The sequence below is a fragment of the Oncorhynchus masou genome, chromosome 28, assembly GCF_036934945.1.
Source record: "Oncorhynchus masou masou isolate Uvic2021 chromosome 28, UVic_Omas_1.1, whole genome shotgun sequence".
Lineage (NCBI taxonomy): Eukaryota > Metazoa > Chordata > Actinopteri > Salmoniformes > Salmonidae > Oncorhynchus > Oncorhynchus masou.
Genome location: NC_088239.1, coordinates 14,490,965 through 14,504,271, shown reverse-complemented (window position 1 = coordinate 14,504,271; position 13,307 = coordinate 14,490,965). Strand labels below are relative to the sequence as shown.

The following is a 13,307-nucleotide window of genomic DNA, read 5'->3' as shown; positions in this document are numbered from 1 at the left end:
TGTAACTGACCAATCACGCCATTTTGAATGGACTAATCCCTTGATATATCAGCCCTGGAAGTCCTTCCATGTCTAACAACGGTGCTTGTGTTTTCTCCCCTCCAGAGGAAATGTCAGACCTGTGTTTCCCAGCTGTGGCGTCCCCCGTCCCCTCCTGCCAGTACACCATGGTGCCCCTGCAGGGCCTGGCACTGGTCGGGCATTGCCCCCTGGATCCCCACTTGCCCCCACCGCACACCGTCTACCCACCCATCGGACTGTACACCTCCAACGGGAAACCCCATCGGCCCACACACTGCCTGCCGGGACTACATCAGGTCAGATTGAGTTCCATCCCCATTGGGAACCTAAAAGCTCGCCAAGTTCGTGTCTTGTGCTTCTCACCGATAAATCCCTGTTGGGGGCATATCAGTTTTGGGCACATTGTTTTTCATGAATAACAGAAGTCTAACTGATGTCTCTTGTTCCTGTTGCAGGAGGATGTGCAGTATGATATGGAGTGTGGCACGCTACTAGCACAGACCATGTCAAACGGACACATCCCAGTCTACCACTACTCTAACAGGTATGTACAGGACTGTTCTCACATCCTCAATTTCAGTCAGTCGGTCCGTCTCTGTGTGTGTATGTACACGTGTGTGTATAGAAGCATTCTCACCCAAACATGTCCCTTCTCTCAGTGAGCCTGAGCATCATGGGGACGGAGAAGATCACTGCTTTCTGCCCGAAGACTCCACCCTCCAGCTACTCAACACCTCAGAACAGCCAATCAGCAGTCAGGACCTGACGAGGAACGCCCGTTTTTACAATGGGGACATCATAAAGGAGAATGCCATCAATCAAGGTACAAGTCCGTTCTCACAAAACTTTCTCGCTTAAGGAGCTATGAATGTGTGTTATGCCCACTGCAGATTTGAAATGACCATTTTATATAAACATGTATTTTACTCCCCTGTCTGTGTAGACCCACCCTGCTCTCCCTCTCCTCTATCACTGGAGGAGGAGAACTCCAAGGCGACAACCTCAGCAGCTACAACGCCAGAATCCCAAGATGCACTTCCACTCCAGGAAGTGAACGACCTCCAGAGTGAAACACCGCTGGTAGTACAAGGGACGTCAGATGAAACGGACGCTTGAAAAAACACTATCAGAAAAACAGAAAACAAGTATTTATTTTTGTATCACAGATATTTATATATTTATGCTTTTGTACATACAAAAACGATGTTTTATGCTGTGTACAAGGATATGTTCATATTGAAAGACACTTATCTGTGGGTCCTGTCGCTACAACCAGGACAAAGGGAGTTCCTTTTATCATGCTGTAATCCTACTCTGTGTTATAAAGACAGATCCGTGTTCGTATATATTAATGTCTGCATTTCTTGAATGTGATCCCAATCCTGGTACCGATTTAAGTCACAAATGAAATCTTCAATAGAATGTGGATGAGATACTACAGGATGGAGAGAAGTGTCATTCCACTGTCTCTCTGACCAGGCATCAGCAGCACATCTACCAGTCTCCTCAGTCATTCCCTGTAGAATTCACATTTTCCACAACTCAGACATCTGGTTATTATACTATCTGGAAATAAAAGACCAACGGACAGGGTGGTGCTGCTCGGTAGAGGCGAATGGAGAGCAAGCATTTGGACGAGGTACTACCTGAATATGCCCAATGATAATGCACATTGGACACAACCCATTGTGTATGTTGTGATGCAGTGTTGTGTATATACTCCCACTTGAATCCTGTTCTGTGTTGTCATAGGGGTGCGATTTTCAACGTCTTCCGTTTCATATAGAAATAACTGAGAAATATTATGCATTTTTCATCATTAACAAAGTATTAACGAACGTATGCAACTTCAAAGCATTCTGCCTTTTGATATTTTTACAGAACAAAGAGATTTATATATTGTATAGTTATTTATTTTTGGGAGCATGATTTGTTTTCCCTTATCGCTGAATGGGAAAGATTCTGGAAGTTTAATCTGCTCCATTTTATTCTAGACAGAAATGAGTCTGTTATGCTGGCCACTACTCCACACGACTGTGCCTTGAGGGAATCTGACTGGTGCGCCAGTATTATTCTTCCCTCACAACTAGGTGCATCAGTATTAGCCTTCCCCACGAGGCGTCGGAGATCAAAATGAAGGAGTTCCTGAATCTATAACCCATCTTTATGTGTGTAGACATCGTGGTCACACAGGCAGAAGCACTATTGCATGTAAATAAAGCTTATAATGACATTTCCTTGGTTGTTTTTGCGTTTCATTTGAACCCTGTTAAATGGTTTGCACGGAATTGAAATGAGGTGTAATCAAAGATTCCATTTCAGATTCGTCGCTCACTTGATTTGTCCTTCACTCAACTGAAGGCCCCTACAGTACTGTGACTAATTAGGGAGGGAAACTGATGACAACTGGACATTTACAAAGTTCTAATCAATAAAAAAATGTTAAATCAACTTTATTTATTTACAGATACACACATATCAAACTAACAATTATCATAAGAAACTTATTTACAAAACATCTCATATATTCTGTACTGTACACCCTGATTTTAAGTTAGTACATTTAAGTTTGAGAATTTTGTGCACATGTTTTTCAAATGGATCCTCTTTTAGAAGTTAGTCAATGAAATGACAACTCTTCATATAATTTTACTAGCAGATAAGTCGTCACGTCAGACCTATTTGCAAACCATATGGTTTAGGAGCTTCATTTCCCCCATCCTTGAGCCATAGGAGTGCCTGATCAGTGAAACGCTATGACTTCAGTAACTAGGGCAACCACTGCATTGTTAGGGTATCGATAGAACAGGAAGTTAAAGTATAACACTAACCATAAATAATATGTTAAAAACCATTCAGCTGACCAACAGAAGATCACCAGCCCTTCCACCCACTTTAATCCAAACAGAACAGTTGAAATCCTGTCAATTCAATTGGCCATGGCATGACATTACTCCACGTAATACAACTCAATAAATGTTTCGTCTGAAATGGAATCAGAACATTCCTGAATGCCACGTTGGCACGACAACACCTTAAGTCCCCTCACCTACACTGCAGAACTCCCATCATGCCCCAGGATATGGCTGATGTTGTGGGCGAGGCGGTTGGGCTGCTTGCCTGAGTCTGCAGAGGAATTGTTGGAGAGCGACAGCAAAGGGGACATTGGCATGGCAGAACCATCAGGCTGCATCGCCGTGGCGATCTCAGGGAACAGCGAAGTGAGACTGAAGTTGGACAGGTGTGGGGTGATGCCAGAGGAGTTGCTGATGGGCATAGGGGGCATGTCTGAGAGTAGGGGGAAGGTTGCCTGGGCGAACCCTACGGAGCGCGGAGGAGACAGGATGGAGCCGAAGCGGTTGTTGAGGGGGGCAGAAGTGCTCTTGTCGGCGCCGGGGCTGGTGAACATCTGGTTGGAGAAGTACTGGATGGGGATGTCGCTGGCCAGGCTGGGGTGGGCGGCAGGGGGGTAGGAGGGATAGAAGGAGGGTAAGGTGTTCTGCGGCTCTACGGGGAGCAGGGACGAGGGGCGGGAGGAGTTGGTCTGGCTAACAGGGGGGATGAACGTAGAATTGGCATTGATAGGAGGGAGGTTCAGTCCTCCATCCGGCATGAAGGAGAAGCCAAAGTTCTGGGCCAGGTGTTGGTCAGGCACCAGGTTGTTGTCCCCGGAGACCTGGGCACTGTCTGCCATAAAGCGAACGATACTGCTGCGCCGCGCCTCACTCCCCGACTGTGGTCGACCCAGCAGGTGGACGTCAGGCTCAAAGGGGTTCCCAGGTCTCAGGGTGCCTGACCGTGGTCGCTCTCCAGGCCTCAGCTTCCCGCTCTGGGCCTCCTGGGTGATGTGGCGGGAGCGCTGGCTGACAGTGGTGGGCGGTCTGGAGGAGGCCGTGGTGCGGCCTGCATCAGAGCTGTTGTGGGGGGTAAGGGGGTGGGGGAGGCCTGTCCGTACCCCTGGGTGGGTGCCCATGTTCCCACTACCATGAGGAATGTGGCCCTTGTTGCCTTCCCCAAGCCTCATAGCTGAGGCCTTCTGAGTGGGAGGAACACTGGGGCTGGATGCTTTAGCCTGCATGTCCCCTGCAGAGCTGCCAGACACACAGCCGTACTCCATACTGACCGGAGGACAGCACTGGACTGCCCTCTGGTGGTCGGTCTGCTCCAGGAGACTCTGCATAAAACTCTGATGACACCCCTCCTGGTCCCGGGTAAGACCTGGAGCACCAATCTGCACCCCCTGCGTCCCAGGATGGGGTCCACTGTACCCCACACGGGTTTGCCCATCCCCTGGAGGCCCCGGGTTCATCCTGAAACCCCCTGCTGGCCTCTCTGAGAGGAGGGACCTGATTTAGGTGTCATGTCCTCAAAGCCCCCCAGCTGATGCCCCCCTTCAGCACTGGCCATTGTTTTAAACGGAGGACACTCAGAGACCCTCTGGACGTCTGCAGAACCTGGGTGGTCTGGGGGCAGCCGGCTCTGAGGGTTGTGTGTGACATTGCCCTTCACTCTGGGTGTGTCCAGGTATCCCCGTAGGTCTGGCTGTTCCTGTGTAGTACCGCGGGTGGCCTGCAGATGGAGCACCATGCGCTGCTGCTCATCACTAGACGAGCCCTTCCCAATGAGGGCCTCTGCAGAGTAGCTGGAGACACGGTGGTGATCCTGGCGCGGGGGAGCACAGCCCAGGTCGGAGGGCTGGGCGGCAGGGTTGCTGGGCTGGGAGGTCAGGTGCTGCTCCAGGTTTCTAGAGCTCATCAGCCTCTGCATGGTGCTGTGGTCCTGATCAGACTGAAGGGAGGGGAAAGAGGAGAGAAGAAAATAATGGATAAAAACATACAGAAAACAAGACTTTATTGTAAATCATCCTAATGGAGGGCGTGCACATGTTTTTAATGTATACTCAGAGCCACAAAACAAGATAATAAAATCATTATCATTATGTATTCAACACAGCCTCAGTAGTTCCTGTACCTTGAGGTGTTCCTGGGCCAGGTGGCTGCTGTGGTGACCTCTGGGTCCCGCTGGTCCTGGCTGGGCCTCACAGCTCTTCTCCTGGTGCTGCGACCCAAAGTGCTGGATCTGTTGCTGCTGGAGGTGCTGGTGTCTGGAGTGGGAGCTCTGCTGCTGGTGCTGCTGTTGAGGGTGTTGTTGCAGATGTTGCTGCTGTGACAGGGCTTGTGGTTGGTGCTGTTGTTGTGTTTGCTGTTGGTGTTGTTGTTGTTGTTGTGACTGTTGCTGGTGCTGCTGCTGCAACTGTTGCTGGTGCTGCTGGTGTGTTTGAGGTTGTTGTTGATGTGATTGTTGTGACTGTTGATGCTGGTGCTGCTGAACTCCTCCCTTCTCCTGGTGGTGTTGTTTCTGACCCCCTCCAACCAGCCCCCGCTTCTTCTGGACCTGCTGAAGCGCCCTCTGGTGGAGGCTGTGGAGGTGTGCAGGGTCAGGCTGGGTCAGGTGATGCTGGAGCTGGTACAGGTGGTGCTCCTGTTGTTGTTGTTGTTGTTGCTGCTGCTTCAGGTAGGGGTTGCCCCCGAGGTGTTGGCCTGGCTGGGGTGCACCATGCTGGGGGTGGCCATGGGGCAGGTGGAGCACACCTGGTTGGTTGTGTTCCTGTGTGGGCAGCTGGGGGGTGCAGTGGCTCTCGGTGGGTCGGAGCATTGTACTCATGAAGGTGTTGCCTGCGAACAGGGTACCCACTCCGTCTGGGTTGATCCTGGTCATGATGGATGAGGTGGTAGGGGGTAGCTGGGGTACCATCATCTGGCTGTGGTCCAGGGGTTTGACCTCCATGCGGCCCACGTTAGAGGCCGACGAGCAGGTCTTCTGTCGCTTGTTACTGCTGGACAGTATCACATCATCCTGGGCTGGCCTCTTGGACAAGTCCTTGATGTATCGCGGCTCACCCACCCCCACCTGGGGCCTCCTCAGGGGGGCGTACTCGTTCAGCTGGACTGAGCCTGAGAAGGGAGGAAGGACAGGGGTGGAGGTTTGGGAAACATGGGCTGAGTTCCCTGCAGGGGATGGGACTGAGCCCAGCTGCCCAGCCAGACTGAGGGAGCCTGGGTAGGCCTGCTGCTGGCTGGAGCTGGGCCGGATCAGGTTGTTGACGCTGAGGGTGCCGGAAGTACCAGACTGGGCCTGGCTCTGGGGGTGAGAGTGGGCCTGGGAGAAGGAGATGTTCTGTGGATGTCTAACTGCAGATGTCTGATCTCCAGCCTGGACCCGAACAGACACCTGTTTAGCCACTGGAGGCTCCATCTGTTTGGTGAGCTTTGTCTGTTGTCCAGCACTCCTCTCTTTGCTGTTGGAGGCTTGCTGGGACTTGGAGTTGGGTTCCCATGCAGGTGTTGGGGTGTTTGTTGAGGTGGAGTTGTCCACGGTGCAGCCCCCCACCCTCCTCCCAGGACTGTCCTGCTCCAACATAGCCAGGATATCAGTCTGCTCGCTGGCAAAAGTAAACGATCCAAAATGACCTGGCGAGGAACTGACACTGTGGCCTGTGGGAAGCATAGACGCCACAGAGAAGCCCCTTCCACCACCTGCGCCACCAGACATGAGCGAGTCAGTCTGTCTGTTAGGAGCCGGAGGCTGATCCAAGGGTTCGTGGTCTAGCACGTACACCTGCTGTGGGAGAGTGTAGTCCATTCTAGAGGGAGCAGCATCACTCCTCAGGCTCGCTTTCTCCATCGCTGCGCTGGGGTGGCTCTCTGCCTGGGGTGCCTTCTCCCTGCCTGACACCGCTGTCACTTTGAGCTCAGCAGGATGGGATGGTGTGGAAGTGGGCATGGTCATTTGCTGGGTGGAGGGTCTGTTATAGGGGACCCATTTCCTGTATTCTGATGGCATGGTCATGGGGACTGTTACAGAGGGTGAGGCAAAAGACAGGGTGCCAGAACAGGGGGTTGGAGTGGAGGGGCCCGAAGGAGAAGCCACGGGCTGGGTCTGGGTTGTAGGCTGAGACTCCTGGCTGTTGGCTGGCTTGGTCTGACCCGTTGATGACGAAGTGAGCTGAGCAGACTGGAGAGACACCACTGGTCTATTTCCTATTGAGTTTACAGTGCTGACTGAGGGTTGACATGCTGCTGAAGACATCACACCCGTAGACCTAGATCTAGTCTCTGTGGAACAGGCACCAGTAGATCTGCTCTGTCTAGAACTGCAATTAGTGATAGCTGATCTCGTTTGCACAGTGCTGATAGTAGTAGTGACCGGCTGTCTGTTCTGTGTGACTGTAGGTCTGAGGTGAGTGGACCTGTCACTAACGGCGACCGCAGGTTGTTTACTCTGAGAAGAAACAGTAGAAGTGACTGTAGGCTTATCTGCTGCAGAAGTGACAGTAGCTAGACTCACAACACTAGTGATAATGAGTTCACTCTGTGTGGAGCTAAAAATACTACTACTACTAACTGCTGCTGTACACGGAGTGACACTTGTCACAGAGGTTTTACTCTGTGTGGTGCATTCACTGGAGACAGTTGGTCCACTATATGAACTAGTAGTCACACTATTACCTTCAGGAGAGGACAGTGTAGAGTTGATACTAAGCTCAACAGGTCTGGTCTGTGTTGAAGCCTCACTACTACTAACTGTGGATGTGTTAGCTGTAGTGCTGACAGGAAGTGGCTTTGGCTGAACTGTCACAGCAACAGAGGATGGGATTCCCTGAGGCACAGTGACCTCTTGTTCCAGGCGGTCCCCTGTTAAAGCCACTGGCTTTGCTGAGATGGTGACAGGCCGTCCCTGTTTGGGCTCCTTTTTACTCACTAACTTGGTCCTCTTGGTGATGGCCCACTTAGGTCTGGGCACTGAGGCTGTTTCAGGCTGTCTCCACAAGGCCTTCCCTGTACCCATCGCCAGCCCTGTTCTGTGTGGAGTCACACTGGGGATCTGGATCTGCCTGACAGGGGAACTGTGTGGAGCTGCTAAAATGGGGACAGAAGATGGCTTCTGCTGTGGCAATATAGAGTAGGATGGTGAGGCTAGGGTTCGCTGGACGTTACTCTGGGTGGAGATGCACGACGGCATGCCCTGTGAGATGCTCTGGTTGAGGCTGCTGAGGGCTCCCAGGGTGTGCATGTTGGTGGTGGGCTCCTTAGCTGTGCTGGGCTCCTCAGCGGTACTGGGCTGGATCAGCTGGAGACTGCTCTGGCCACCCTTACAGCCTGACTTTTCAGAGGTCTTCATGGGCTGCAAGGCAAACACCTGCCCGTTCACAGTGATGGTCTGAGGGTTCGGGGGAACCGGGGGGGCTTGGGGTGTCTGGGTTTGAGGGACGGGACGTGGTAGAATGTGAACCAACTGTTTACCCCCAACGATCTGTTGCCCAGTGGTGGAAGTTGTGGAGCTGGTAGCGACAATCTGATTGGGTGCTGCTGCGGGCACCATGTCAACCTGAGGGTTCTGAGGAGGTGCAGGTGGAGGCTGATTGGAGGCCTGGATGATGACGATGTGCTGACAAGGCGTCTGATTGGTTAAGTCGTCACTGACAACCGACTGGGCTGAGCAGGGATTGGCCTGCTGTAGGATGACAACACTCGGGTTGTTAGTGTTCTGGGGAGTCGTTACCCCAGCAATTGCTGTCCCAGTAGGGTTCATTTGCAATACCTGCATGGTCTGGAGGAGGGGCCTAACAGCTGCCTGGGGGTGGGCTTGAGCCTGGACCTGAGGAAGCATAGCTGGTTGGGGTTGAGTCATGAGGACAGTCTGTGGATGGGAGGGGACTGTTGCCTGTTGTTGTACAGCAGGTTGAGGTCGTGATATCATAGTTGAGTGGGCTACCACAGCAGGCTGGGGCATGATGGCTGACTGAGGGAGGACAGTACAGTGTGGCTGGGCCAGGATAGCTGGTCGTAGCTGGGGTGTCCTCTGGAAGGAAGGCTGGGCTTGGATATGGGCAGTGATGGGTGCCTGAGGCTGTATGGTTACCTGTGGCCTCATTTGAATATGAATGGGTTGAACTGATAGTTTAGTGCCCACAATCTGTTGGATACTCTGCTGCCCAGAGGTGCTAGTCTCTGGGGTGGGGAGTGCCTGGCAGACAGGTTGCACTGTGTTCCCAGCCAGCTGTAAGGTAGTCCAGGTGGTCTGTGTGCTCCCTGCTGCACTGGCCCCGAGGACGGTTGGGCTGCTGTTGATAGTCGTATAGCTCATAGTCCTGATGGCAGCGTTCTGGGTGGTTATGACCTGGGGAAGGGCTGTACAGCTGGGGACAGGATGGAGCGAGAGTGGGGTGGCCAAACTGGCTGCAATGGGGAGAATAGGGGCTGGGGTGGCAGGCTGGGGCAAGGCTGCAGTGACCGTGGGGAGAGGGCAGATACCTTGGAGGGTGATGTAGGACACAGAGGGGGGTAGTTTGGGGGCTAAAGGTACCTCTTCTGCACACTGTTCCACCAGCTTCATGCCAGGTGTAGACACTATAGGGGCTAGGGTTGCCTTAGGGAGGAGCGGAGGGGCAGAGGAAGGGACACTGACGTGCTGAAGAGCCACGTTCACCCTAACCCCTGCTGTGATGTCACAAGATGACTGAACAATCCCAGTCATGACTGGTTGCTTCCCCAGATCGGAAGCTGGACTAGGTTCCTTCCCTGCTGGGCATATCACATTCCCATTGGAGTAGACAATAATTCCTTCGGGGAGCTGGTGAGTGGGCGTTACTTTGGCGACCTTTGCACAGCGCAGCTTTCCCTTCCAGTGGACGGTGGGGTCGTCCAGGAAGTTGATGTCGTGGGCTTTGAGCAACTCAATGTAATGGCCGCTCTCCCTCCGCAGCTCGTCCAGCTGACCACGCAGCCGCCGGATCTCCTCAACTGCAGGGATTGGAGACAACAAGGGTGAGTGGTCGTCAACACAGACTCACCTGTATGTTATATGTATGCAAAAACGGCTTCGGATAAAAGCATCTGCTAAATGGCATATATTATCAGTACCTCACACAGGTAGATTCAAACACTGTATGTAGACAGACTGGCACAACTAGACGTGTACGCTCAAACACTGTATGTAGACAGACTGGCACAACTAGACGTGTACGCTCAAACACTGTATGTAGACAGACTGGCACAACTAGACGCGTACGCTCAAACACTGTAAAATGCAAGCAAACAAATTGGAAAATGCACTGTCACACCATGCTTATTGTGAAGCACACACCTTGTATTCGTTCTCCCCCTTCGAGAAGCATGGCGTCATTTTGTTTCTGCAGCTCACTTATGTAAAGGTAGGCCTGGTCAAGGATCATGTTCTTACTCTAAAGACGAAGGGGATGTCAGCATGGGATTTACATGGAGACTGACACAAGACAAACGCATACAGCAGGATATCAACAGGAGCTACAGCCTCAGACCAAAGGATAAATATCACACCTTGAGAAAAGAACCGAGCCCGTAAGTTCTATGGTTCGGTGCAAAAACAAACAAAGGAGTGTGTGTGTGGCTGTGTTTACACAGACAGGTTAATTATGATCTGTTTTGCACTAATTGGTCTTTTGACCAATCACATACAATCTTTTCAGATCAGATCTTTTATTTTTAAACCTTTATTTAACTAGGGAAGTCAGTTAAGAATTTGTTCTTATTTACAATGACGGCCTACCCCGTCCAAACCTTTCCCTAACCCTAATGATGCTGGGCCAATTGTGGGCTAATTGTGCGCTGCCCTATGGGACTCCTGATCACGGCCGGTTGTGATACAACTCATGATCGAATCGATGCAGTACCTTAGACCGCGGCAAAGCTCAGGATTTTTAATAGCTGATCTGATTGGGCAATAGACCAATTAATGAAAATATCAGAATTTGGCTGCCTGTCTAAACGCAGCCTGTGTTACCTGCTTCAGTGCCTGGGAACATGGTAGAAGGTCCCCAATACGGTTAATTCCAGCATTGATCTTCTCTTTTCGCTGTCTCTCAACTTAAGGACAACCAAACAAAACAAACAAAAACTTAGTGAGTCACTACCAGGAAATGCTGGGAAATGACAGAAAAAGCCAAACTCCAACAACAATATTTCACCTGCATTGTGAGATTCCTTGTTTTTCTTCTTTCTGAAAGAGAAAATGGATAAAGAGGCTAGACAATGTTGTGTGCCTGAAAACTTAAATGCAGGAGAATTTATTTGCCCTTACCGTGGTTTATGGCCAGGAGTCTGGTTCTCTGTCATCTCTGGCATCCTGGCCTACTCTACTGCCTTTATAACAGGCACTGGTCACCCCGCTTGCAGGCCTACCATCAAATCCCTTCCCTGGCTGACCTGCAACCCAAACATAAGAGACCAAGGAGTGAGGAGGGATGATGACTAGACAAAACACTTGATTATAAATATGTAACAGATGCACACTCATGAATAAGACACGGCTGTTCAGCAACAACAGTCCTCCCAAATGCAAGTAGCCCCATGATGTTAACAACTAATTTGTAAGGTCAGACATGAGCCACACACCAGTTTTGTTATTAAGCATTTATGGTTGAAATTCTGTGATAATCACCATCTACTAGTTATCTGTGTTTATTCTGAATAACACTGTGCTGCATCTATTTATCACAACAAGAAGGGACGATATGCGGAAAGCAGACCCTTGCCAATAACCAGGTCGTTGGAATTAAAGATACTGTGGCCTTACATGTAAACAATGAGCTTAGTCCAACGCTGGGCGAGTCGGTTATCCCAGTTAGCTACCTGAAAATAATGAATTCATATTATCTGACATGCTGCCTTGAATGAAATATATTGCGGGCAATAGCGGTTATTCTTGGAGAACAAACGTGATGTTGGCAAAGTGAGTTGACCCATAAACATCCCCCTTTTGAACCTAACTTAGTGGTTAGGTAGTTAACGTTAGCTCATTAGCTAACTAGCACTGCTATCCTGATGTTAAAGTAGGTTCGCATAAAATAAGCCCGCTTTCGAAGTATGAATTTGAACGACAGAAATAAAACACAACAATCATACTCACATGCACAGTACATGGGATAACAATATCGTGGAAATCTAAACACCCACCCTCCAGCTTGCGAGCTAGCAGTGTTAGCTAGCTAGGCTTCACATCAAGCTTACTTAGTGAACAAAATAATGCAATCAAAAGGCCGCCTGGAAAAATTGTCAAATCACCTTTGTGATTGTCAAATCACTTGTGAATTAGGACAATTATTAAATTAATTAGCTAGCAACTTACCTGTACCTTCCCCATTTTGGAATTTAGTTCCTGTCAAAACTTTGGTTTTCCCAGAGAGGAGGAAGAGGCCCAACTCGACGGAAAATCTGTCCCCCTCCAGCAGGTGGCGTATCTTTTTATTTTTAGAATGGAGGCCAGTGTCGAATTTGCTAAACAAAACAGTGAACGTCTTATTTGCCACGTGATGTTTATTTGATATAATGCTTATGTTGTTACGATTGTACTGATATAAGTAGGACACGTGACACCCCGGCAACTTTGAGTTGTCTCGAGATGGCTATTCATGACATGGGGGTAGTAGCATCTCTCGACGTCAACAACCCTCACCGAATATTCCAAAAATAATTACAAGTGGGACGGCTGGTCGTTATGCTGAGTTAGAAGAGGGACGCAAAAACAGCCATAACAGTCGGCATTTCGGGACAAGAAAGCAAAAGTAAGCCAGCACGATGGTATGCGTTGCTATGGTACTTTCAGTAAACAAATCACTGCTAAACAACATCCGGTAGAAAATGATGATATGGCTCACGGCAAAAGATGAGATATTTGAACTCTGGCTGCAAGTCCCGCCTACGGTGACGGCATTTACCATCGTGCTCTCAATGAAAGACGATCCAAGCGCAGCATTAGTTACTTTTTCATGTTTTGACCCAGTCTTTTCATTCTAATCCTTCGACGTTGCTATGCTAAATAATTGGCACGTTAACATGCAGCGAATCAATGATGAGACAAGAAATTCAATAAATAATGATTTAATAAATATCCAATACGTCATGGTATGTTGCGGGAGTGGTTGTCCCACAACGCCCTCATATCAACCAATCAGCATCCAACCAACTCTCACAACCTAACACAAAAACAAGTAGTAAGGAGAAAGAGGCGTAGATAAACTGAAACGAATTGGAATCAAGAGATTCGGTCTATGATCCAATCAAAATATGTACTGGGTCATACTCCTGGAATGTGATTTGAAAGATTGACGGCTCAAGCAGGATCACTGTACAAACCATTGAAAGTCAGATTTTAGCTTGTTGTACAATACTGCATTTTATACTCATGTATTTGGACTTCCTGCTGTAGAGCAAATTGCCCCTCAGGGATAATAAAGATTATCTGAGTAT

General features: G+C 49.8%; 2 protein-coding genes across 2 annotated transcripts in view; one reads left to right on the top strand and one right to left on the bottom strand.

Moving 5' to 3' along the window:
* The window catches only part of LOC135517225 (brother of CDO-like), a 47,565-nt gene extending 45,313 nt beyond the window's left edge, over positions 1-2,252 (top strand). The window contains 4 exon segments of the mRNA XM_064941337.1: positions 106-317; positions 477-565; positions 681-844; positions 965-2,252. Coding sequence (XP_064797409.1) covers positions 106-317; positions 477-565; positions 681-844; positions 965-1,137 — 638 coding nt within the window. The 3' untranslated portion in view covers positions 1,138-2,252.
* Positions 2,253-2,458: 206 nt separating this feature from the next.
* On the bottom strand, positions 2,459-12,275 carry LOC135517224 (basic helix-loop-helix domain-containing protein USF3-like). The gene is given in 8 exon segments (XM_064941336.1): positions 2,459-4,341; positions 4,344-4,809; positions 4,993-9,824; positions 10,168-10,264; positions 10,843-10,925; positions 11,027-11,058; positions 11,140-11,264; positions 12,187-12,275. Coding segments are annotated over 7 exon segments (6,825 nt in total). The 5' UTR covers positions 11,184-11,264; positions 12,187-12,275; the 3' UTR covers positions 2,459-3,070.
* Between the last annotated feature and the right edge of the window lie 1,032 nt (positions 12,276-13,307).